This window comes from Pangasianodon hypophthalmus, chromosome 7 (assembly GCF_027358585.1).
Source record: "Pangasianodon hypophthalmus isolate fPanHyp1 chromosome 7, fPanHyp1.pri, whole genome shotgun sequence".
NCBI lineage: Eukaryota > Metazoa > Chordata > Actinopteri > Siluriformes > Pangasiidae > Pangasianodon > Pangasianodon hypophthalmus.
Window position 1 is genome coordinate 26,520,772 of NC_069716.1, and position 25,418 is coordinate 26,546,189.

The window sequence follows — 25,418 nt, forward strand, 5'->3', positions numbered from 1 at the left end:
GCAATGAATGTAATAAAGCAAGTAAATAAACAAATAAACAAAAACCACGCCCATTGCGTGTCGGCTGAAGGCGTCACGTGACAGAGCATCACACTTCCGGTCAGCTGATTCAGCTTCTCCAGCGCGAGTGTTTTCCAGCGTTAGCGTTGGTGCAACTTTAATCGGTTTTTAGTGTTTTTTTAAGCGGAAACTTTCATACATTTTGAGTTTATCTTTCACAACAGACCGACAGCCATGGCGCTTAGCGATGCCGACGTTCAGAAACAGGTAAAACTGCTAGCTAAGAGTTTCTAAAGTTTGGTCAATTTGCTTAGCATGTAAGTTCTCCTGAGTGGAAAAGTAAACAGTCGCTTTCTTTGCCTTTCTAACTGTATAAAAGTCTCTTTTAGTCTCTCAGTGTTGGTTTAAAGACGATTACTGCTCCAGTTTCTCGGATAATCAGACATATCTTCTTCCTGATGAAACTGGAAATGGAGAAATGACAGAGTTATTGCATAGCTCAGGGCTTTCCCTGCTCTAATACACCTCATTTCTATTGAACTGACTGAATAATTGTCCTTTATGAGCTGCAAGACTTGAAGAGATTCACATTAAACCCAAGCACAAGTTCATACCAAGCTAAAACACCAGCTAAATTATGCAGAGTATCTCTAGGAATTGAACACCTGATCCTTCTTGTCCATGTTGGACCTCTGTAACAAATGCAGTCTTATTTCTGCTTTTCCACATGCCAGGATTGCTTAATGTTCTAGTCTTAAGCAAGCTTGGCCTTTTTTTTTTTTTAAAAGCACTCAATCCTTGTAGGTCTCCAGTATGCAAAAAAAAAAAAATCTTAAAGCTCACTAGGGATAGGCAGATTTCCATTTACAAAACAACCTCATGCTAAGAATACTGTTAAAATGAAACACTGTTAGAGAGTTCAGTGAGTTAGTATTGAAAAAAATGCACAAGTCAAGGGATTTTTCATTAAAAAAAAAAAATAATTAGTTCTCATTTAAGTGCTTAAGAGTAAAGAGTTAGGTCTTCAGGATTCGTCTGAAGACAACCTGTGTCTCTGGGGAAGTTCATTCCACCACCTGGGTGCCAGGACAGAAAAGAGTCTTGATGCAGGTCTTCCTTGTATCTTGAGGGACTGTGGGTTGATTCGCACCTTCTGGTACGTGTTGAGTCCGTTTTTGGCTTCGTAGACGAGCATGAGTGTTGAGGGAGCAGAGGAATGGGGTGATATTGGAGAACTTTGTGTGGAAAACAAGTTTTAGAGCTGCATTCGGGGTGAGCTGAAGAGTCGGATGGCACACAGGAAAAGAACAGGTGAGAACGGTCCAATCTCAAGATGGCAAGGGACTGAACAAGCACCTGAGTGACCTCTGTGGAGAGAAATGATCAGATCCTTCTGATGTTGTAAAGGATAAACGTGCATGCCCGGAGTCAGGTTAGCAATATGAGAATTCTGAGAATTACAGTTCAGTGGTCAGAACTACCCCAAGGTTGTGTGCATTGCCAAATGATGTGCTCTAGATGATGGAGTTCTCCGGTTCTCCATTTTCGATTCGACCTTGATATCAGCTTTGGGTATTGGTCAGTACCCAAACTGAATAATCTGAGCCGTCTCTCGGTTTCATGACAAATATGTCATGTTAGTTAACATCGCGCAACTTTACTACACTTTTAATAATAGACATTGTCGCAAAGCAGCTTTACAGAAATCCAGATGTAGGTTTACATTCCTAATGAGCAATGACAAAATCCCAGAGACGACATGAGGAAGAAACCTCGAGAGAAACCAGACTCAAAAAGGAACCCATCCTCATCTGGGCGACCCCGGATAGTGCGATTATAAATCATTCCACTTCTACATAAATACTGTAATGATACTTCTGTGAATGTTAATAATAAAGTGACGCGTCTCTCTTCATTTAAAACCCTGCAGATTCTAACTGATTCATGATCTCTTTCTAGATCAAACACATGATGGCCTTTATTGAGCAAGAGGCCAGTGAGAAGGCAGAGGAAATTGACGCGAAGGTAAAGTATATATTTCTGCGCACAATTTAACATGAAAAGAAAAAAACCATCAGCTTTAACCTGTAGATTTATTATCACAGTCTGTTGGTATTTAAAGCTGTCCATGTTAAAATGTTTTTTTTGTTTGTTTGTTTGTTTGTTTCCTGCAGGCTGAGGAAGAATTTAACATCGAGAAGGGACGACTTGTGCAAACACAGAGGCTTAAGATAATGGAGTACTATGAGAAGAAAGAGAAGCAGATTGAGCAGCAGAAGAAAATGTGAGTTGGTTCTAAACCCGTCATCTAAACACTCACTGTTTCTACATTTTATCCCCAGCTTTTCTAATCATTCCTAAATGAATCTTCGTCTCTGTAGTCAGATGTCCAATCTGATGAATCAGGCCAGGCTGAAGGTGCTCAAGGCCCGGGATGACATGATCCTGGTATGAGCTGTGGGCGGGTGTGTTTGTGTTGGGGTGGATGTGTGTGTGTGTGTATGTGTGGGGGTGTTTTTGTGTGTGGGGGTGTTTTTGTATGTGGGTATGTGGGTGTGTGTGTGTGCGCGCATATATGTGTTGATCTCGTACATGATCCTGATCATCTCGATGTTCCACTTCCGCCCTCTCTCTCTCTCTCTCTCTCTCTCTCTCCCTCTCTGTGTTTTAGGATCTTCTGAACGAAGCCCGTAAGCGGTTAGCTGGCATCGCTAAAGACCCGGCTCAGTACGCGAGTCTGTTAGAAGGACTCGTGCTGCAGGTCTGCGCTTCTCTTATTCTTCACAGACCAGCGTGATGATAATGCACTAGTTAAGGCTCGCTGATGCGTCCATCCTGACGGGATTCTTCCACATTCAGTTCATATTACACAACAAATGTCAAAAATGGCTTCCTACCCTTATATATTATACATATAAACAGCCCCGTCTGTCTGAAATGCCCAACAAACTGCACTGTTTGTAGAAATAAGTCATTATGAGTCAACATTAACACGACTCCTTTTCCTCTAGGGCTTCTATCAGCTGCTGGAACCGAAGGTGACGATTCGTTGCCGTAAGGATGATCTGGCCATGGTGGAGGTGAACACTATTCCCCATTCAGTCTGACTCATCTCATTATTTAAGGGTGTCAAAGTACAACAGTTGAGTTCTTGTCGGACCGTCTGGCGAGCCGGCCTAGGAGAGGCGTTTTCACAGACAGACTTACTGAGTGGCATTGTTGAAACACACACACACACACGCGAGGAGTCTAGCTAGACGGAAAAGGGTACATGTAGTCAGTCAGATTTTAGAGAGCACATTACATATACTTTGCGTAAAACTATCACCTTTCTCATCAAAATCGATTACACTAAATTTAATTTAAACAAGTTTTTAATTACTAGTTTGAATTATGTAGTAATTCAGTGTTATCAGTTCCCGTAGTATTAACTACATGACAAGGATGTTAGCGCTGATGGGAAGAAATAAATATAGCATTAAACTAACATGTTTAATGTATGTGCGTAGAATAGTGCAGTGTTAAACATTGCTGCCTCACTACCCCAGTGACCCGGGTTCGATCCTTAGCTGGGGTGAGCGATTACATTCAGGGATTTGAAAACATATGATCAAATCATGTTGGATGTTCAAAAGTTAACTGTGTTAATGTAGAGTAATTTGTTCACGTAGAACTGATATACACAATTGAATTCAGTAAATTCAGTGAGCTTTTTTGCCTAGGAGAGGCATTTTCTCTCACTGACTGACTCTCATTGTTGAAACACACATGCATGAGGAGTCTAGCCAGCCGAATTTCAATCTTGCTACTCTTAGCTAGTGAATGATACCAAGTACGTTCTGTTACAAATGTTATGCAGCCGATGGCAGTCTGGAAAAACTAGATTTTCCTAGTTTCTAAGACTAATGCAGGCTAGTGGGGTCATGGGTTCCAGCGTTACCTGTAGTGTACGTGTGGCAACCTGGGAAAATCCTTCACATGGCGAAATTTTTTGGAAAATATGTTGCACACATCTCACTCACAACTAAAGTTCTAGCATTTTAAATTCTAATTACAAAAAATTGCATTTAAAGACTCGATGCCAGCTCCACTGAAAGACACCAACATACTGATTACCTCAAAGCAACTATTGGGATACTGGATTTACCAAGTAATAAATAAAATATAAAAATAATAAATATAACCTTTTATAACCGTCTCTTTTTATACTTTCTCTTATTCACAGCTGTATGGTAACTGGCTCCTTATTTACTTAACTTGGTCTCTGAAGAAAGAAATAGATTTGTGATTTCTTAAGTTAGAGGTGTCACAGTATGTTGAAAGAGAAAACCCAGTTTTGCTCAAAACTAGACTTTTTATCTGTTTTTTGTTTTTTATCTGGGGCTCCAGAGTGGCACAACAGAAAAGTGTTCACGCCATCATCAGTAGACTGTGATTCAAATCCCAACGATGGAGTAAAATTTGCCGTACTCTCGGGATGGTAAGGACAGTATTACTGTCTTTGCCCTGTCAATCATGAGCATCTCTGAGCTCGTGTATGCGGAAGAGGGCAGATAGCACTTTCCTCTGTGTGTTTTGCGCTGCTCTGTGACGCAGCATGAGCTGCAGTTCGAAAAGATGCAGAGGCTTGCGTCACGTGTCTTGGAGGAAACCCATGTTTGCCCCACCATCCCAGGTTGGAGGTTGTCATGTGATAGCAGAGTGTTAGCTAGTGGGTGGGAATTGGCAGGAAGAAAGTAGGAATTTTTTTTTTTAAAAAAAGGAGTGATGCAATCGACCCATGCTTTGGAATTTTTCTGTGTGCAATTTGAACTTGGCCCAGATTGAAGCATTCAGGCCAAGGGTGAAATTATTCATGCTGTAACCTTTTGGTAGTGCTTGTATAGTTGCAGCTGAAGAAATAAAATCTGTTCTTCTTATTTTTTTAGGCTGCTGTCCAGAAAAATATCCGCATCTACAAAGAAACTGTGAAGAGTAACATCGAAGTCAAAATCGACAAAGACAACTTCCTCTCCCCTGACATGTAAGATATCACCTGTCTGCACTGTCTCTATTTCCTGTTTATGAGGTTAAGAACTCGTGCTCTCTGTGAGAAAGTGGGCTTTTTGTATTTTTGCTGATTTAAAGCTGCCTGTCTCGCCTAAATGAGAATACATGTTGGTGTGTTGTGCATAGCTCTGGAGGTGTGGAGGTCTATAATGCTAACGGCAAGATCAAGGTGGCCAACACTCTGGAGAGCAGACTGGATCTCCTGGCTCAGCAGGTAACTATAGCACATGGTACTCGTTTCAGAAATCCCACCGCGATCTGGTTGATGGTAGAATGATTAATTAATGTGGATTAATTAGCATGCCTGGTGCAGCAAAAATCAGTTCTATAACTCTTCAGCTAATGCACGCAGTCACGTCATGGGTGAACATGCAGAGAGAGAATAAAGACGCCAGGCAGAATGTAATAATGTTGTTACTTGTAGCTGTAGCTCAGTGGTTAAGGTTCTGAGCTAGTAATCAGAAGGTTGTTAGTTCAAACCTGAGCAGATAAAGTGACATTCATGGGATTTGAACCATACACTAGACCAGCACCTTAAGGAAATGATTCCATTAATTATGTGGCAGTGGTGGCTGAACGGTTTAGGCTCTGGGTTACTGTACGGTGGATGATAGAGAGAGAGAGATAAAGCGAGGTTGGTGAGGAAGCAACTGTTTATACAGTAGCTGCTCTAACATAAGTGATAACAGGAACTAACCTGTTTCATAGATTTCTTACAACATTACATTAAATTATAAACGAGTAAAAAGTATGATGATGTTCAAATCCTCTTTGTGTCAGGCCACCATTGTTGATTATTGTCATATAACAGCATTCCTGTCTAATTTTATTCCTTACTTACAGCACAGTATTGGTATTGGAAATACCGCTGCTTGTGTGAGCAGGGCTTTTTTTTTTTTTTTTTTTTTTTTTTTTTTTTTTTTTTTTTGGTGTCTCTTACATTGAGAAGGCAGCATGAAGACATTTAACAGAAAAACAAACGCATGTAAATGTAATTTGTTAAAATATAATATTGCAGTGATATAAACCTTACATAACAATAGGCGATTATGGTGATCTGAAAATAGATCATGCATATCATATCAGTGTCTGAAAATAATTGATTGGATTGCGGATAATGTGTTTAATTTAGCATTTTTGTTTTGTTTGTGTTTTCTTTTCATTCTCAGATGATGCCTGAAATCCGAGTGGCTCTATTCGGTGCTAACCAGAACCGCAAGTTCTTGGATTAACAGATACTTCGACCAAAGGAATAGAAATGAATTACACTTAACCTCAACATGACTGTCTTTGAGTTTTTATGCAAGGTGTGTAAAGGCTCGCTGTCTCTGCGTGAACTTCTCTCTTCTTCGGTTGTGAAAGTGGTCCAGGTTTCCCTCCTTTGATGACAGGACTGACTGGAAAAGGGTACAGTGTACTGAAGCGAGCTCAGATTATAAACAGGATGTGCTTCACCGTGATCCTTTTTAAATATAACTCTGTGAAGGTACAGTGTAATCTATGCACTCACGGATAATAAAGAGCTCTGATATTTATACTGTAAACAAGCACATCTCTATCACTGTACCTCTCCTTTCTAATGACCACTGTTGGATAAATTCGCTAACAACTTAAAGCATCGGCTTTCTTAACGTGTCTGGATGTTTACCCTGCCTTGCCTTAAACGTGTGCTTGACCTGTATGATGTAAATGACCTGATGTTTGTTTGTCATTTAATTGCTTGTGTGTGGGTGTGAATATAAAACTGAGGACTAAATCAAATATATTTTATTTCTATATTTGGAAACATTTCAGTACTGGTGTTGTGTTAAAATCATTTGTTACAATACAAATGTCGACCAAAAAAAACAAAAAACAGGCATTTCTTTTGTTTTTCTTTCATTGTCCTTGAACAGGAGAAAGAAATTAGTACAAATATTTCATCACATACAGTATGTACATCAGATTAAATAATTTATCTTGAAATGTTGGACAAATGGTGGTTCTTGTGGACACAATACTGTCAAAACTGTATCTGTAGTCAACTCTGCATTATAGTGTACAATCATGCTTTATTTATTACACAAGTGCTCACACACACAATGGGCCTCATTTATCAATCATTTCGTAAAGTTGTGTGTAAACCAAGATAAAAATTCCTGCCAGATTTACAAACGTTTTGGTAATGCTGAGTTTCTTAATACTTGTGTGCATATGTAGAGAAAAACCAATCAGCCGTAAATTACCAAGTGCATTCACAGAACAGCTGATTTACCTTTCTTGAAGGCTACAAAACTCCATAAAACTCACAGACACCTAAAAATGATCAAATGATAACTAAACGGTGAAAGAGCACCTCCTAAACGCAGCGTGTGCTCATTCTTCCAGTAATGCAGCTCAGCCACTGCAGCTCCTCACATGCCACAGACACACACTAACCTGTGCTCCTTTAATAGGGTGCCATTACTTCTGTTCTAAATGAACGGCTAGACTTTTTATTGATTTGTTTTGGATCGCCTTCTTTCAAGAGTATGTTTCACAAAATGTTCATTAAATTGGTGTGTAACTGAAATAATGAATCGTTTTAAACTTGACAGTGTAATCCATTTATAAAATCGCTTCATTTTGAAGCCGATGATTCGAAGTTCACATTAGTGAGTGTGCTTTTAAGTAAATTTACAAACTCAGGAGCAAAACATAGGATATGAATGTTTTTTGTCTGAAATAACTGGATTTTAATGAAGGCCACATGTCTTGTGTAAAGGCTCCAGTGAGCGATTTATGAATAAAACCTTTCCATTAATATCCAAATTGATAAATGAGGCCCAATGTTGTAATTATGGAAACTAATAATACTGTCATGTTCTATATGTCTATAAGTCTGTCCTGTAGCTGGTGGGAACTACACTTAGGAAAAATAAAAAGGTTTTTCGGTTTGTCCTTCTGAAGGAACCATTTAAGGTTCTACATCAAGCCGTACAACCGAGCATTTCCTTTTCCAAAAAAAAAAAAGTTCCTTGTCGGAAAGCTAGACCCATCAAACATCCAAGAACCCTTAAGGGAACCTTTTTGAACAACTGAAGAGTGAAACATGGCAGATAAACCTGTCAGAGGAATGTGTCTACAATTGTGCGATTAATGTTTGTTCAGTTTATCTAATACAATATTGTGATAAATCTGTAAACTGAGATTAAAAGTTCAAATTAAAAGACATGTAGTGATACATGTGTAAAATCAGAATATACAATCACTGTACATGATTTTCATGTAATCAGAGCAAACCTGATTTAAATAGAATATAATGAAATTATCGAATAATGATTTAAAAAAAAAAAAAATTAATCCTCACTGATTTCGGTCAGATTATAGTGTAAAATCCAGCCACAAGGTGGCACTTGTTCCCATCTCACTGTCTCTTTACACCAGAAATCTAACTTCTGTTTGTATTTTTAACCATGATGTTCCTTGTGCTCTTTACTCCATTCAGTACAGTAATAATACTCATAGTCTGTATGTTTCAAAAGAATAACACGTAGCATACCTTGTTAAAAAAGTGGATTATTTTGCATTGTTGTTTTATAGAGGTTGCCTCAAATCTTGACTTTGAGGTGCATATGAGTGTCATGTGACCAGACCCCAAGCTCAGGATTCTGGTCATTCTTCATAAAAACCGTTTATAAGAAGCCACGATGTGATCATGTATAGTTTTTGGTGTTATAGTGTGTACAGCTATACAGATATCTAACATAGATAAATATATTTTAGAGCTTGACTGTGGAGGAAAAAAAAAAATCAGAGCCCTAGTTTTGATTTTTAGAACAAACGCAGATTACTATACCTCTGTAAGATTAGTATAAGCAGAAGATAATTAATAATATTTGAATACATTCTTTAATATTTTATCTTTCTCTGATCTTGGGTCACGTTTAAGGTGACACTTCATCCATTCCAGGTGTCTTAAAGATAAGACTTTATATGTGCAGAAAAGATCATAATAAGCTCAGTGATAGTGCATAATCATTGTCATTGTAATTGTGGAGCATGTCTTTAGTTCCTTGCTCCGTGCTTTAACATCTGATTTAACTCGGCACGTGTAGAAGGTAGTAAAGGAGACTTGCTGACCCTGGAAAAGCATCCAGCAGCGTTTCACCCTCATGTTCTGTTCACTGCTTTAGATTTTGTTCCAACACACTCGCAACATTTATTTTAAATTATACCACAGCACTATTGAAAGGTGAGTGATTCTGATTGGTCAGAAGGGGTTGATTCATTTTCTATAACAGAACGACTCGGATAGTAGTTCCAGCTCCAAGGTTTATATTAATGCGCTTGTTCTAATGTATCATCATTAGTATAGCAAGTAACAACTTGAGACATTTCTGTAAGGAGATGCTTATTTCACATTTAGGGAAGGAGTCTCCAGTGTCAGAGCTTCATAGTTGTCCCTGTTTAGTGTTTATTTTTTGTCTTATTATTAAATTCAGGAGTATAGAAAAGTGGCTGTTAAGAGATTAAGAGAGGAAACTACTTTTCTGTTATAACACAAAGTAACTTTTCACAGACGTTCCACAACATTAAATGTAACTATAAATGGATTGAAAAAAAAGTATGACGAGTCATTCTTTAATAAATAAAAGTTGTAATCATTGGCACATTGCTGTGGTATAAGAGGAATAAAACACTTCAGGATTGTGCTATTACAGGAAAATAATCAACTTCAGGGTGGTAACAGTAATTATGTGTGGGGACGGGCCGGATCACACCGCCACAATGTTATTTTCCTATAACAGCATGCTTCCTAGGGAATGTGGGTTGTGTAATATAAAATGGATTTAAAAAACCAGCTTGTGTAGAAAAATTAAGCTACTGACATACACCACATTAAAAGAACTTGTTTTCGTTTTAAAAACTGATCCAATTAACCTGAACAGAACATAAAGGTTAATACGAGCCTGCTGGGAGCTTACAGTACGAATCCACTTCTAACAAAATCCATATATTTTGTTGCTGCTTGCTGCCACACCACTTTCATGCATTGCACATATTCAAAAATTAAAATGAATAGAAGACGACATGTTGAACTTGCAAGTTGACATGCACCATTAGTGTTGGAACTAAACTCTACTGTAGCTCTGGTCATCATCTTAAAGATACAGTCAGTGATTTTAGCAGAAGTGATATAAAGCTAGCTCTTGCTAAACTTAAAATCTAATTAAATGCAACGTTCATTCACTCCCAAAATACGTGCACATGTCCTAAATGCAGGCAAGTAGACACGCCTCTGTGTCCTGATTGGTTGGATTTTGGTGGTTTGCATAATTTTTTTTCTGTTTACAAAGTCTGGGTTGCCACAGAGCATGGAGTTCCTTAAGCTAAGCTCGATATTTATTAAAGCTGTCATAATGTGAGGGAAAATGTTGCTGAATATTACTTAAAACTTAAAAACCTCAGACCCCAGCTTTAACCGAGTAATCCAGCAGGCTGAGGCTGAGCAACATAGAGGATTAAAGCACAGATTAACACAGCATCAGATCCTGTACAGTCTGTTACACTGCATCCTAAACACTCATACAAAGCAAAGCACCAAGCGCTTTTCTTCATCTTTAGCTGTGCAGGTCTCTGATCCACTTGATTCACTGACATGCACTTTATTTATTTATTATTCTAACCTTTGCTAGTGTACTAGTGATGGATTTCATATTACATCCTTCATGTTTTACGCAAGTAATCAGTCTAAATCAAGTGAATTAGACACCTTCGGATAGACCAGGACCCTGTTTTGCCCAAAGAACCCTGTTTACATCTTTTAGACACTTGAGAAACTATTAGTGTGCAACGTCACCGCTTATGATAGCATGAACAGCCCTTTCATTTTTTTTTTCTTTAACTCCTTTGGTTATGTAAGTGGACATCCCTCTCATTTTAACCACTTACTCCTTCTCCTAATCCCGGGCCCTCTCCTCTCTCCACGTGTTGAAACAGTACTGTGCGTTTGTTCACTGATATGAGACTTCATTTCTATTCTAGCAGCTTCATCACCTGCTCACCCACACCCAGGAAGTAGATGCCTTGTGCGATCCCAAAAAGCGGGGCAATGACCAGCGCTCGACACGTCGCTCCTTTAAGAAAGGCCGATGGTCCCTCTCGACTCAGAATGCGCCTGTGAATGCCAGAAGAAATCAAAACTAGTCGGAACAATATCTCAAATATTATTCCGATATCTATGTACAGATCTCATACTCGTCATGTGAAAGTAAAAATATTCACCACTTTAATAACAGTTTAATTACCAATATACTCTACATTTAAGGCAGATTATCTTACCGTGTACAGTCGATGATGCCCCGGTATGAATCTTCTCCTTCCCCCTTCTGCAGCGTCTGAAGACGAGTCTTTATGACTGGGGGAAAATAAAAACTGATTACCCACAGCATTCGGCGTTTATTGCACAGTTAGCTTTCACTTCATTATAGCCAGTGATACTGTTTCCACTTATAAATTCATAAGCTTTCCAGTTTCTAAAAAGCTAACACATGCTTCCTCCAAGACACGTAAAGTCAGCCAACAACATCTTTTCAAACTCGTGCTCATGCTGCATCACAGGGCAGTGTAACGCACTCAGAGGAAATCGCTATCTGCCCTCTTCCACATACATCAGCTCATAGACGCCCATGATTGGCTACTGTCACTGTGATTGACAGGGGAGAGACAGTATGACCAATTTCACTTCCTTGGTTCCTGGCCAACAAGCTACTTTATGGTCATAACAATATTAAGAGAGAGAAAATAACTACTGGCATGTTTTGTGGGAGGAGGGAAGTGTCACAAATCCCCTCAGAGCACAGTGCTTTTCATAGCCCGTGCTCTTATTGTGATATACACTATGTTCTTGGTAGACTATGACTTCCTGGTCCTGTCTCCGCCCCCGTTTTGTCATTTGCATGTCACCTGATTGTGTTCAGCAGTTTTGTGTAAGTTTATGTTTAGTTATATGCAATAGTTAGCCTTTTTTTCATTCCTGGAATGAGTCTGCTTTTCTTCTGATTCATTCCCACCTTATGTTCATGATTATAAATTTGACCTTTCAGATGTTGCCCGATGTTATGTCTCAACCTATGCTAAAGGTGATGATGAAACGATGATGAAAGCTCCAAATAAACAATATGCTGAATTTACGCAACTGCGTCCTGCTCCAGGACGTTACAGGAGGAAACCGGAGAACCCAGAGGAAACCCACACAGACACAAGGAGAACATGTACAACTTGACTATATCTTGCTTCAAAAGAAATCTAGACGTATCTAGTCCAAAATGCTCATAGGTCCACGGTAGGAGAGTCCGGAGGTGTGAATTGTCCTGACACCACCAGGGTAAAGATGCCACTGTGGTGTCGCAGATGTCTCCTTGTGTTTGGGAATACAGCGAGGTAACGGGCTCTTTATTGTTTTACACATGAGCTTTTTGAGCTCCATGTGGTCACACTGCTTTGTTTTAATAGATATAACAAGGTTATGCCACATTTGGTCCCAAACTATACGTCAGAATAGAAATCTGCCATATCTGTGAGCTGCATGTCATAGCTCCTTGTATCTCACCCGCCAAATCAGTCCTGCAGTTCTGACGATGATGTCATGAACTGCTGTGTCATTGTAAACTAATCTACAATGGTTATCATTAAGACTCCATTCCTGTAAGACAAATTATAGGTTATTTGAGAAGACGTGATGAGTTGTGGGTTTGGGATTGGGCTGTTGAGGTGTTTGAATGCATCCTTTCACAAGTAAACACCAAAAAAACTCTTTTGTCCTTCTACATCTGCCATGACCCAGGCTTTTAGACATGCTCTCACACGTCTGAAAAGGATTACACGATATTCTCACAATCGCTTCCTTTTGTATGTAGTGATGGCGGTAGTTATATATACTTTTTCTTTTACTGTAGTTAAGCACAAAGGGAATGTAGTCTCTTCTGTGTCGAACCAAAACTCCTGTCTAAAGACTCTTTGATCTTTTCTAAAGGTTAGTGATAGAACGAGAGAGCTACAGAGAAAGAGAAAGAGAGAGTGCACACTGCGATCCTCCACTCTTCTCTTGCCTGAATCTCACCATCCAGTGGAGTGACCGCCACAGCCGCCACCGAGCCGGCCGCGCATCCCGAAGCGAAGGACTGCAGGAAAGGCGCGCGCTCGTGAGCGAGATCTCTGCTCCGACCCACTGCATTAAATTTGGCAAACAGCGGGAAATAGATCATCGAGAATGGCACATCCCTGAGTGGAGAAAAGAGAAATCAGACAAAAGAGGAATCATTTTTATCAGACAGATCAGACTCACGTACAAGGACGTTTACTTTGTATACAGTCCAGAAGTTTGCATCCCCCATGGTTCCTGGATGGAAAGACATTTTTTTTTTTTACAGATTTATATACCAAAAAAGTTAACAATAAAACTTTTTTCCATAACTGTACAAGAAGTTTCCAAGAAGTTACAACAGAGATGTCATGAAGAAATGGTGCTCCATCCTCATCAGCAGTTAGACCAGATTCAGAATCAGAGTATTTGCTGTATACATTTACATGTATTAGGAATATTTTGTGGTGTTTGGTCACAACATGATACATTCAACACAGTTTACAACACACACATCACAGACAACACAACACAATTACCATCCTAATATCCAAATATTGGACCTTAAGCAGAAATTTGGTAGGCTCAGTTGTAATTTATATTACAGCAGAGGTAGAAATAGCAGCTGAATGGACTGGAGTTGCATTGCAACTGAATGCAGATTTAAGCCAATCCACCTACTAGCTTGTTTTTTGGACACTGCAGGAAACCCACACGGATAGGAGGAGAAGCCCTGGCACCACGAAGCATTAATGCTGACAGCTGGGCCAGAGACAAAGAAAAGTACAGTTTGGTACTCTTATTTTTGCGAGTGTTAACCTGTTATTATTCAATTGTCGGTATTCTGACCCAATTTCATTAACATTTTCAAACAATACAAAGACATTCATGTGTCTGAAGTGTCAGAGGAAGTGTGTCTGACCTGAGCAGAGTGGCCCCTGTGCCCTTGTAGAGGCCCCGGAGGCCCTGCGTCCTCAGCAGCTCCAGCGTTATGGCCGTGGCTGAGCGACGCACGGCAGCGTGGTGAGAAGACGCCAGAGACGGCGAGGAGGCTGGAGCCGAGGCAGACGCGGATCTCTGTGCCGCTGTAGAGACGAACAAAAAGACGGGTATTACCATCAACACTGTTGCCTGATGAGGATTTCTGAATAACATGATTACAATTGCTTTATAATAACTATTCAGATTATTAACTACTTTTTGGTAGTTTATAAAAAATCCATTTGTGGTTACTGTGTGTAATTATCATGGTCAAGAATTTCAACACTGAGAAAGGGTAAAGAAAACCTGTGTACAGTGCAGGTCAATAAATATTTATGCAAAAGACATTCAGTGGGTATTAAAAAGTCTACACACCCCTGTTAACATGGCAGTTTTTTGTGATTGAAAAATACTAAAAACCAAGCTAAATTATGTCAGTTATATCCACCTTTAATGTCATATAGCAACAGATAAAATTCAAGCGAAAAACAAACTTACAATAAACTGATTGCACACCTACAGTCAGGTCCATGAATATAGGGACAGTGACACAGTTTTGGTAATTTTGCCTCTGTACACCACCACAGTGGATTTGAAATGAAGCAGTCAAGATGTGACTGAAGCGTAGACTTTCAGCTTTAATTCAACGGCTTCAAGAAAAATACTGCATTAACCGTTTAGGAATTACAGCCATTTTTTACAGAGTCCCTCCATTTTCACAGGCTCAAAAGTAATGGGACAATTGACTGATAAGCAGTTTCATGGCCAGCTGTGGCCTGTTTCCTCCTTATATCATGATAAATTAAGGAGATAAAAGGTCTGGAGGTGATTCCAAGTGTTGAATTTGCATTTGGTAGCTGTTCATGGGAACTCTCAATATGCCGTCCAAAGAGGTGTTGATGCAAGTGAAGGAGGCCATCATTAGGCTGAAAAACCAAAACAGACCTATCAGAGAGATAGCAGAAACTTTAGGAGGGCCAAATCAACAATTTGGTAGATTCTTAAAAAGAAGGAATGCACTGGCGAGCTCAGCAACACCAAAAGGCCTGGGAGACCACAGAAAACAACTAAAGTGGATGATTGCAGAATTCTTTTCTTATTGAAGAACAACCCCTTCACAACATCTAGCCAAGTCAGGAACACTCTGGAGGAGGTAGGCCTATCATTGTCAAAGTCTACAATCAAGAGCCACCTTCATGAATGTAAATACAGACGGTTTACCTCAAGATGCAAACCACTGGTAACACTCAAGAACACAAAGGCCAGATTAGACTTTGCTAAAAAACCTCTAAAAAAAGCCTGACCAGTTCTGATGCAAGATTAATGGGAAGAGAAAAGTATGGAGAAGGAAAGGAAGGGCTCATGATCCAAAGCATACCACATCATCCGTCAAACATGTGGAGGCAGTGTTATGGCATGGGCATGTTTGGCTGCCAATGGAACTGGGTCACTGGGGTTTATTGATAATGTGACTGTTGATAGAAGTAGCAGGATGAATTCTGAAGTGTACAGAGCTATACTTTCTGCTCAGATTCAGTCAAATGCTGCAAAACTGATAGGACAGCGCTTCACAGTACAGATGGATAACAACCCAAAACATACTGTGAAAGCAGCCCAAGAGCTTGGAAATTAAATGTTCTTAAATGGCCGAGTCAGTCACCCGACCTCAACCCAACTGAGCTGCTTTTCACTTACTGAAGGCAAATCTGAAGGCAGAATGACCCACAAACAAGCAGCAACTGAAGATGGCTGCAGTAAAGACCTGGCAAATCATCTCAAGGGAGGAAACTCAGCATTTGGTGATGTCCATGGGGTCCAGACTTCAGGTAGTCATTGACTGAAAAGGATTTACCTCCAAGTAATAAAAATAATCCTAATATTTATGATTATATTAGGTTGTCCCATTACTTTTGAGCCTGTGAAAATGGAGGAACTCTGTAAAAAATGGCTGTAATTCCTAAACGGTTAATGCAATATTTTTGTTAAACCCCTTGAATTAAAGCTGAAAGTCTACGCTTCAGTCACATCTTGACTGCTTCATTTCAAATCCACTGTGGTGGTGTACAGAGGCAAAATTACCAAAACTGTGTCACTGTCCCAATATTTATGGACCTGACTGTATATCACATTAACCTGCCATGTAAACAGGGGTGTGTAGACTTTTTATATCCATTGTAGCTAACATTAGACGAGTACTGTATATAATTCAGTTTAGTGAACTATATTTGCTAATTTGCTAAATTTTCTAAACCATGTAATTCATCCTTTCAGAGATGGAACTACTTTTTCTACTTATGTTACCAAAATAGCTCAAAACAAAATCGTCTCTGTCTTTGGCTCACGGCTCACAGATTCAACAAAGAATGTATGTAAGTAACCAGAATTACTTGGTAATGTAAAACTGGAAAGTTGAATAAAACTCCAGAATTACAGCTTGTGCTAAGACTTTCTCTCTGTCTCATTCTACAAGACCTTTATTATTAGCGTATAATAGCTGTAGATTTGTGGTAGTTTGTTTTTTTGTGTGTGTGTGTGTCTGTGTGTGTGTAAATGCTACAAATGCAGTGAACAGAGATTAGGTTTAAATTTGCTGGAATATTCCTTTAAACATGAAAAATTACATTGCAAATCCATTTAAAACATTTTTATGTTAAGCAACTTACATTGTGCTTATTTAATTTGGGTAAATAAAGTGTATATTTCTATTTTTGTAGGTAATTTTTAAGCAAACATTTGCATAATCAATGAAGGAGTGTATTGAGTGTATATTTAGAGGATGAACTGAATAAAGGACACTACAATTCAACTATGATGATAGCTTGAGGTCATAGCTCAATGACTGAATAACACCACTTTCTATGAAGCCAAATTTTTAAAATTTTTAATTTTTAAAATTTTGACATTGAAGTTTACAAAAACACTGCAATAACGTATCTGTATGTGTTATTTTAATTAATTTGGAATTGTTTCCATATTATATTACGAAGATTAAATTAATAGTGTCTATCCATGTAATTATAGCAAGGAATAATTTGACATTCAATTTACTTGAATGTTTTTGTAATTGTTCATATTACGGTTGCTTTATAATTATGCATGTCATTATTAGTTATAACAGTTGTACAGTACAGCACATGGCATTATAATGAATAGTGACACTTTAGAATATTATGAGGCATTATTAGAGTTTATAAAAAAAAAATGCTTATAAGGTATTATTACCAGCTCATAAAGAATTATAAGCACTGTTATAAGCAATGATTTATGAGTATGTGCTTCATAGATATTTTTAGAGATTCATCTTGCCCAGCATACTGTACATGATTTACATGTTTCTTGTTCAGGGGGCGAGTGATAATAAACTCAATAATCCCATGACTCACCCAACCTCCCGGCATCCTGCAGCTGTATTTTTAGCATCTCCATCGGGGTTGTGACCACCACCTGACAGGTTCCTGCCCCACAGCCTGCGAGGATCTCGCCCCATAACGGTAACTTCCTTTAAATCACACAAACATGTGACCCGGTCAGCAGATCTCTTAACTATATCAGTGTCTGATTGTGTGACTATTCAAGACAGTATGAGCACATGAGCACCTGATCTTCACTACTAACAAGCTTTTCATACACACTCAAGCATTATTCGATAAACGACTTATTTAATGCTTGTGTTATGACGTCATTCAAATAAAGTGCCACTTTATGTCTTAGACCTTTCACTGGGTCTGAATACGAGACGTTTATATGCACTGATGTTTTTGGAAGTGTTGAAGGAGGACAAACCCATCCTTGGAGAGCTTTTGTCTGAAGACGTCATTGGCTGCAAGTTTGATCGCTTTTTCTGGAGTTACAAGGGTGAGGTTCACTGCAGCACCTGGAAAAATTGTGTGATGGAGTAAAAAAAACATGAAAACGAGTGTGAAAGTTTAATAAGCCTTTTTTACACTTCATTAAAAAACAGGAAAATGTACTGAAATTCAATTCATAGGGACGCACTCTTGTAGGAATAGAATCATTTTTGAGGTGGCAAGAGTAACTCAGTTGTGTGAAGGTCTGCATCACACCACCTCATCGCTGATTATTTTCCTAGAACAGCACACCCCGGGTGTTTTATTCCTTACACAGCTCATAACTCTAACGCTTCTATTTATGAGTAGTAGATAGTAATGGATATAAAAATGACAATGAAACAAGATGACAACAGACAGCACGGGGTTAACGGAGAGGGAAAATGTACCTCGATACATCCCAAAGTAGCCTTCAGTCCTAATCGTCTTGGTCAAACAGTCCAACCTTCACAACAATAACAACAAAAAAAACATGATTTCAGTCAGTAGAATTAGCAAATAATCCTGGAATTTTCTGTACGAAATAAAACTGCAGCTTCAAGCATAAGAATGGAAATACTGTTATATAATAACTACCAGTTTATTAAACCACAGTTTTAGAAAAAAGGTGCTAAACTGTACTACTGTTTGCTACTCTGATGTGTTGTGTACCTTCAAATGTTTGTACTTATCATTCAAGAAAACACATTCTACACAGTGACGCTGTTGACGCTGTTGCTGGTGATATTAACTAGATTAGAAGGGATAAAATCTAATATCTATCAAAAGCTCAATTGTGAAACTATTAGGGCTGAACAGTGCACTACAGCGTAAAGTCTTACGGATGGTAAAATTAGAATGATGCAGGGTGAAAACTATTTCACACACACTCAATCTAGACTCACACACACTCCGAAATAGATAATCGGTTGCATTCACGATCAAGTGTTTCAAGTCTGTAATGCTCTACTGTGTTTATGCCGTGTTTCCACCAAATATCAAACAATAGAAAAGTTGTAAAGCTTTAATTCAACCCAAAAACACTAAACTTACAGTTCAGCCTTCTGTCCTTTTGTGTAATTTGTACTTCTACATTTTTGGGGAAAATGAATGACAGAGTAAATAATCCAGCTTGTTCACGTTCATTACACTTGCGATTTTGTTTCACACTCACGTTCTCAATCACTGCTGATGACGTGTTACAGATGTGTGAAAAATATCAGTGACAAAATGGAGGTCAAATCTGTGACGACTGTCACTGATAGGATGCATCAATCTACAGTCTGGGCTAGAAAGAAATCAGCCCCAGCCTCGATTCTCGCTTCTTCATACCATTCTCTGTGTTTCTATGGCCATTGGTGGCGCTGTTGTGCTCCACACACACACACACACACACACACACAAAAAAAAAAAGGCTAATACACAGGGATTTGTATGTTGGACGCTCCACAAAAATGTGTTTTTATTTACTACCATTTTCTGAGAGCATCAACAAGGCTTTTGCAGTGTAGCAACTTAATAATAAGCATTTTAATTGCTATAAAACCTGGCTTCTGAGTCGAAATGTTAAGGATTACTCGAGAATCCTGACTATTATACAGGTATATTGAAAAGTTTTCCAAAAAACAGATGTCGAACTAATAATCTCTACTTTCTACTATCTACTCTCTACATTTTAAAACATTAGATCACTACATTTCTCTATAATACGCGTTTGTAAAGTCATAAGGCGACTTTTTAATCATCAGACAGTTTCACGGAGCCGATCTAAATTCCTCTTTATTGACTTTTTCATTTCAACATAATAAAGAAGAACAACAGTACAGAACAATAAGAAACCAAACAAGCCAGGATCCACCCCAACCCATCCCACCCCCCAAAACTGTAAAACAAAGAGAAAACATACAGAAGTTTAGAAAGAAGAGAGAAATGTCGACACCAAATCAAACGCAGCATGCCGTATGTCCAAGGTCTTAAACTGAGCCCTGTGTATGCGAGCAGTTCAGCGTTCCAGAGATATAATGTCCAGGAAAGACACGGCCCATGTCCGCTTGTCCATTGTGTGAGGAGAGCCGGTCTAAATTCCTAACAAAACTAAACTTTATCAGATGTGACATCGGGAATGAGACCTATTCCGCATCATGGTACTGGTGCTATGTACCCTTTGTATTTATCACTCCAGTTTGTTTTTGTCAGCTAGCTACTCAGCATGCTCAGTTTGCATCATCAAAGTTATTTACTTTTTAACATTTCTTAACCTATGAAACTCCCAGCATGTGTCTGGGAGTGGGTTAGAGCTACAGTTTTCACTTTTGTAACTACTTAGACTTCCTTTTATATGCTTTGAGATGCTTAACTGAATAAAAAAAGCAAGGGAATTATTAAACACAAAGAGAATGATTAAATAGTACAAATGAAATTCTCTTAAAATGTGAGCAGAGGCTGTCTCCAGTATTCACCAGTACCACTCCTCTAACCCAGTTCTAAATAAAGGACCATAAATGGACATATGACTCAGAGCTCCCAGTGAATCACAGCCCTGAAAAGAAATTCCCTTTCTTTTAGAACCACGCTATGCTGGAAAAAGTGGCTCAACATGGCAGCGAGCCTTTTCCTCTCCGCTTGCTTAGGTATTCACTAGGATTCTTAAGTAAGTGAATGAGGAAGGAGAAAGATGCCAAAAAAAAAACCCTTCCCTCTGCTACGACTCCGCTCTCTTATTAATGCCACTACACAGCATGCTAGCTCGAGGTTGCATACCAAATTAAAAGAAAACACAAAAAAGGACATAATTTGGAGGTTGTATTTTTTCATGTCTGAGTCATAACAGAAGCCACATGATGATAATCTCCACCAGAACGGACCTCCGCCCAACCGTCCAGTTGGGATATAAACACATTAATGTTTCCCACGTGCACTTTCTGTCCTCTGCTTTTAAAGGGGCAGTTTGTAACTTTTAAAGCAGGGAATTGCAATTGTAATGAAAACAATGTCAAGCACTAAGCTAAATACTATGAAAAAAAAAGGGCAGAGCTTAGTTCCTGCTGGAGGCGGAGCTAATTTCTGGGCTGTAATAATGAAGAAATGATAGAGCTCTTTTGCTTAGCAATATTCCAGATATTCACAGTTTGACCACTTTCACAGTTGAACAAGTATTTTAAGATTTTAGCTCTTATTGTGCGAAAATGTGTAGTGTTGAGAATGTGTAAGGTAAATTGCTAGAAGATGCAATGCACCCTGGGATGTTTAGCAGCGAGGATGTCATTCATTACTTGAGCAGAGGCATCAAGACTTTTCTTTCACCTTGAGAGTATTTTTAGCGAGATACACATTAAATCTGTGAAAGCGAAACGAGGATATTTGGCTTTCTTGAGAAGTTCTTTACAAGAGCAGATTAGTGAGCCTTCCAGGTGACATCCTCTGATATGTGAACTCTGAGGAGAAATTTGAATCTGCCTACTCTAGAGTAGACAGATTCAAATTTCTCAGAGTTCATATATCAGAGGAGCTCACCTGACCTGCTCACAAATCTGTGCAAATAAGGAAGTGTAGGAAAGCCAGATTTCCTTGGTGCACTCTCACAAACTTTTGTCAATCATGCAGCGAGTGATGAAAACCTCTGAGACCATCACTGGCACTGGGGTCACTGAGAATTGGGGAGAGAAGACGTCTGAAGAAGGCACTGAAGATGATTCAAGATGACACTCACTCCAGCCATGATCTCTTTTCTAAACAGCTTCTTTCACCCAAGCTGTGAGACGGGTATAACTGAGAAAGCGCTCGCTACCTCATTTCACTGTGCAGTATGCGGAATGATAATGAAGTTGACTTGGACTGGAAGACAAGCTAATTCTTCTAGACTACAGTTATCCAAGAGCCGAGGAAAGAAGTCTTCAACTGACACACCATCAGTGGAATAAATTTTCAGGCTGTTAAATGTTATGCTGAAATGTACACGTTTGGTCGTACAGATACGATCAGTGAATTAGGGAAAACTATTTTTGTTAATTGCTTCCATAAAGCATGCAGCATGCTGCAGTGAAACTAATACTCACATCCCGCTATAGACACGAGCACCCTGCTGATTCTGGAGGCGTGTCTTAGCCAGATCAATGGGGAACACGCAGGTCACGCCCACCAGCCCGGCCACGCCCCCATTAATCAGCTTAGCAGGGAGGCTGTGAATGACATGAAACACAAACACAGGCAAAGGATCAGGACTGACCAGGAGAATATCCCAGATTATGCTTGTTTAAAGACTATAATTATACATCTAAGCTCTTCTTCTGCCCTGTACGAAAGAACAAACGTTTGTATATTTACAAAAAGACAAAAGACGTACCTAACTTTCTGTTCCGGCATCCTTCCTCTCTGTTCGCCCTCTTCTTCCTCTCACACCCTGAATGTAAGGTGTGAGAATCAACCTTTTGGGGACCTCCACACACACACACACACACACACACACACACACTACTTTCCCAAATGAGGCTGTATGCAAGTGGATTAGGAAGTGTGTGTGGAAATCCTCTTCATCTCTTCAGTACCTGGGAGAAGAATGACCTCCAAATGAGGATGCAGTGTTTTATGAACTTAAGTGATTCTGTGATGCATATGAGTGATCAACGTGATCACACAGTGATCATATGCAAATGAGTGATCACAGATTTAATGTAAATCTTACTAAACACCAGGGATCGATTCAATTTTCTCTTGAATGATAATGCATCGATGCATTATACAATACTTTAACATAGACCTAATTGTTTTTATTTAAAATGTCAACAGTACTAAGCGTTTAAAGATATAATGCCTAGGTATGTGCAATATATCAAATAATATCATTATACTCCGAAATACACAGTGTGTAACACAATATTTGAAGTAACACAACTATAGGGCAAAATGATGAAAAACTCTAAGCTCAAATCAATTTTTTATACTTTTATAAAATACTTATTTCCTGCCCAATAAGCAACATCTGGTTCTCACGAGCTAGTTTATATTTACATTTATACCACAGCGCTGTTCAATTCTCAAATCTGATTGGTCAGAAGTTGTTGATGCTATAACAGCAGCTCTGAAAGTAGTTCCGGCTGCGAGGCGAATCACAGGTAAGCTCTCGTTTGAATACATTATTGTTTCCATGGTAACAACTAATTCGCAGGGACGTGTATGGCAGACCTGCCCCATAATCTAAAGCTAAAGATATTATAAACATGTGTGATTGTTGATATCGTGAAAGTTTGTGTAAAGAGAAGGAAGGAGTCCCCAGTGTCAGCACTATGTAACAGTCTAAGTTAAAGCTGTAATTAAGTTGTGAGACACGGTAAAAGTACAAATAGTAAAAGAGAATGGTGTGTTTTACAGTTTCTGTGGTAAAAAACTGCATTTTTTTCTGTCTTATTAACATCAAGCGAGAAAGTGAATTGCTAACAGTAATTCAGCTTCACATTGGGCTACATCACACCGCTTTGTCGCTGATTATTTTCCTATAACAGCACGCCCCAAAGTGTTTTATTCCTTACATCAATATCATATTAACCCTAATGTCTTTCACGATGGATAAAAAGCGATTGTATAATACTGTAAATGCAGTAAAATGACATAAATCTTGAGGTCCATAGAAATGTTCACCTACTCGACACACTGAGTTATCTCAGCTTCTGAAGTGTAACGTTCAAAGTCGTAGCTAACAAAAGATCTTTTAAAGTCACTTCAGTCTTCCAGCTGAAAGGTTTATGACCTCCTGAATTAGCAAGAAAAGGCGAGCACACAAATGAGGGGCTTACCAACAACGCCTGCTTCCTGTCAACCAATAGCAGAGGGAGATGATGACAGCCGCAAACACACACTAGTAACACAATCTCTCTGGCTCTCTCTGACTGCTGATCAGTGATATGTTACAAGATAAGACTTTTTTCTTCTTTTTCAACTCCTTCGTCTGCTTTTTCATTGCTTGACTTATTTCTTACTTTTTCAGTTTGTACTCCTTTCTGAAATTGCTTTGAGTTTATTTTAATTACAAAATAGACCATAAAAATAATGTTAACCTGATGTGCACGATCTTTTACATTACTGCTATTGGTTCTTTTTGTTTGTTTGTTTGTTTTGCCTGTCCACTCGTTTCTCGTCTTTCTCTCATCCTTCTCTGTCAATCTACTGTCACAAATGAATCCCTCTCTTCTAATCCCTTCACCGCTGATCTGTTTTTACCTCGGCAAATCTACTTTTCACTGTGTCCAAGGAATGTATACTGATATGTACACTCACCTAGTTTGGAGTGTCTCTCTTTCTCTCTCTTTCTCTCTCTTTTTTAACATGAACACTTCCTCCTCTGTCTCTTTCAGTCCCTCTTTTCCTTTTTGTGGAGCTCTGGTGGCATTCTGGGCATGCCTTTTTTCTCTCCACTCTCTCTGCCCCGGACTTCTTTCACACTCATCTGGTGCCAAATTGCACAGAGATCTCTCCCTCTCTCTCTCTCTCTCACTCTCTGCTGCTCTCTTTCTCTCTTTCTCTCTCTCTCCCGCTCTCTTTGTCTCTCTCCTGCTCTCTTTCAATCTCATTCTCTTGCCCTCCCTCTCTCCCTCCCTCCCTCCCTCTCTCTCCCGCTCTCTTTCAATCTCATTCTCTTGCCCTCCCTCTCTCCTGCTCTCTCTCTCTCCCTCCCGCTCCCTCTCTCTTTCTCTCTCTCTCTCTCTCTCCCAAACTTTCCTCACCACTCAAACACAGCAGGCTGTTTCATCATGACTACATGATGTTTGATGTGTTCTTACCTCTGTTGGTGTATCCAGCTGGACTGGGATTGAGTTGTCCACTTGTCTTTCATTCACTTTGTCAAGTAATGTGTGCAGCAGCCATAACACAGAGAGAGAGAGAGAGAGAGAGAGAGAGAGAGAGACGACAGAGCCAGATGCCACACAAGGGCTGTTACACAAACACCAACATTGTGTCCTTGCACACAAGTCCCTCCCTCTTCTAATGACTCGCTGTGACACACACACACACACACACACACACACTTTTACACTAACGCAACACGACACCACACACACGCAAATCCACACAATTCTCATCCTGCGCAATAACCACAGATTGGGAACGAAGCGGGACTTGAGGAACTTTTGTTACTGCACTGAAGTGCTATTTTGGAAGATTTGTACTTTATTTTCAAATATTATTGAAATTTAATATTTTCAGGAAAAAAACATACTTTTTACTCCTAAGATTTTCATTTTTACCTACAAAGTATGTTACATTTCTCAAACACCATGAGATTTTTCTTTTCTTTTTCTTGTTTTTTTCAATTTCCCCCTTTTTTTCCTTAATAAGTTGTCTTTTAGTGGAGTTACTGATTCACACATGATGAGATTTCTTATTTGCCTCTCACATAAAAACAAAATATCAGTCTCTAAATTTCACCATCAATTCTAAAGAAATATATTTATTAAACTTGACCA

General features: G+C 39.1%; 2 protein-coding genes across 7 annotated transcripts; one reads left to right on the forward strand and one right to left on the reverse strand.

Annotated features, from left to right (window-relative positions):
* Positions 1-76: 76 nt before the first annotated feature.
* On the forward strand, positions 77-7,014 carry atp6v1e1a (ATPase H+ transporting V1 subunit E1a). The gene is made up of 9 exons (XM_026946491.3): positions 77-267; positions 1,960-2,025; positions 2,175-2,284; positions 2,382-2,448; positions 2,672-2,761; positions 3,012-3,080; positions 4,929-5,023; positions 5,176-5,263; positions 6,219-7,014. The coding sequence occupies exons 1-9, from the start codon at positions 235-237 to the stop codon at positions 6,279-6,281; spliced, it is 681 nt and encodes a 226-aa protein (XP_026802292.1). The 5' UTR covers positions 77-234; the 3' UTR covers positions 6,282-7,014.
* On the reverse strand, positions 6,802-24,925 carry slc25a18 (solute carrier family 25 member 18). Of its 6 annotated transcripts, none has more exons than XM_053235511.1 (10): positions 24,735-24,925; positions 22,304-22,360; positions 22,017-22,139; positions 18,372-18,427; positions 17,918-18,008; positions 17,518-17,633; positions 14,076-14,238; positions 13,133-13,293; positions 11,353-11,428; positions 6,802-11,188 (listed from the first exon to the last, which is right to left on the reverse strand). In XM_053235511.1, exons 2-10 carry the CDS (start codon positions 22,321-22,323, stop codon positions 11,047-11,049), a joined length of 948 nt encoding a protein of 315 aa, XP_053091486.1. In that variant the 5' UTR covers positions 22,324-22,360; positions 24,735-24,925; the 3' UTR covers positions 6,802-11,046. The 6 variants fall into 6 exon arrangements, with proteins under 6 accessions (XP_053091486.1, XP_026802339.1, XP_053091485.1 ...); XM_026946538.3 differs by having other exon boundaries at positions 22,304-22,505; positions 24,735-24,923; XM_053235510.1 differs by lacking the exon at positions 24,735-24,925 and adding an exon at positions 24,232-24,526.
* Between the last annotated feature and the right edge of the window lie 493 nt (positions 24,926-25,418).

Bases quoted from the DNA above. Each gene is read 5' to 3' on its own strand.
- slc25a18 (XM_053235511.1), bottom strand. From the start codon at position 22,323: ATGCCGGAACAGAAAGTTAG. The intron at 18,009-18,371 runs GTACATTTTCCC...CAATTTTTCCAG, and splicing joins CTACTTTGGGATGTATCGAG to GTGCTGCAGTGAACCTCACC. The intron at 17,634-17,917 runs GTTTGTCCTCCT...TGTGATTTAAAG, and splicing joins CAAAAGCTCTCCAAGGATGG to GAAGTTACCGTTATGGGGCG.
- atp6v1e1a (XM_026946491.3), top strand. From the start codon at position 235: ATGGCGCTTAGCGATGCCGACGTTCAGAAACAG. The intron at 2,449-2,671 runs GTATGAGCTGTG...TCTGTGTTTTAG, and splicing joins CCCGGGATGACATGATCCTG to GATCTTCTGAACGAAGCCCG. The intron at 3,081-4,928 runs GTGAACACTATT...TTATTTTTTTAG, and splicing joins ATGATCTGGCCATGGTGGAG to GCTGCTGTCCAGAAAAATAT.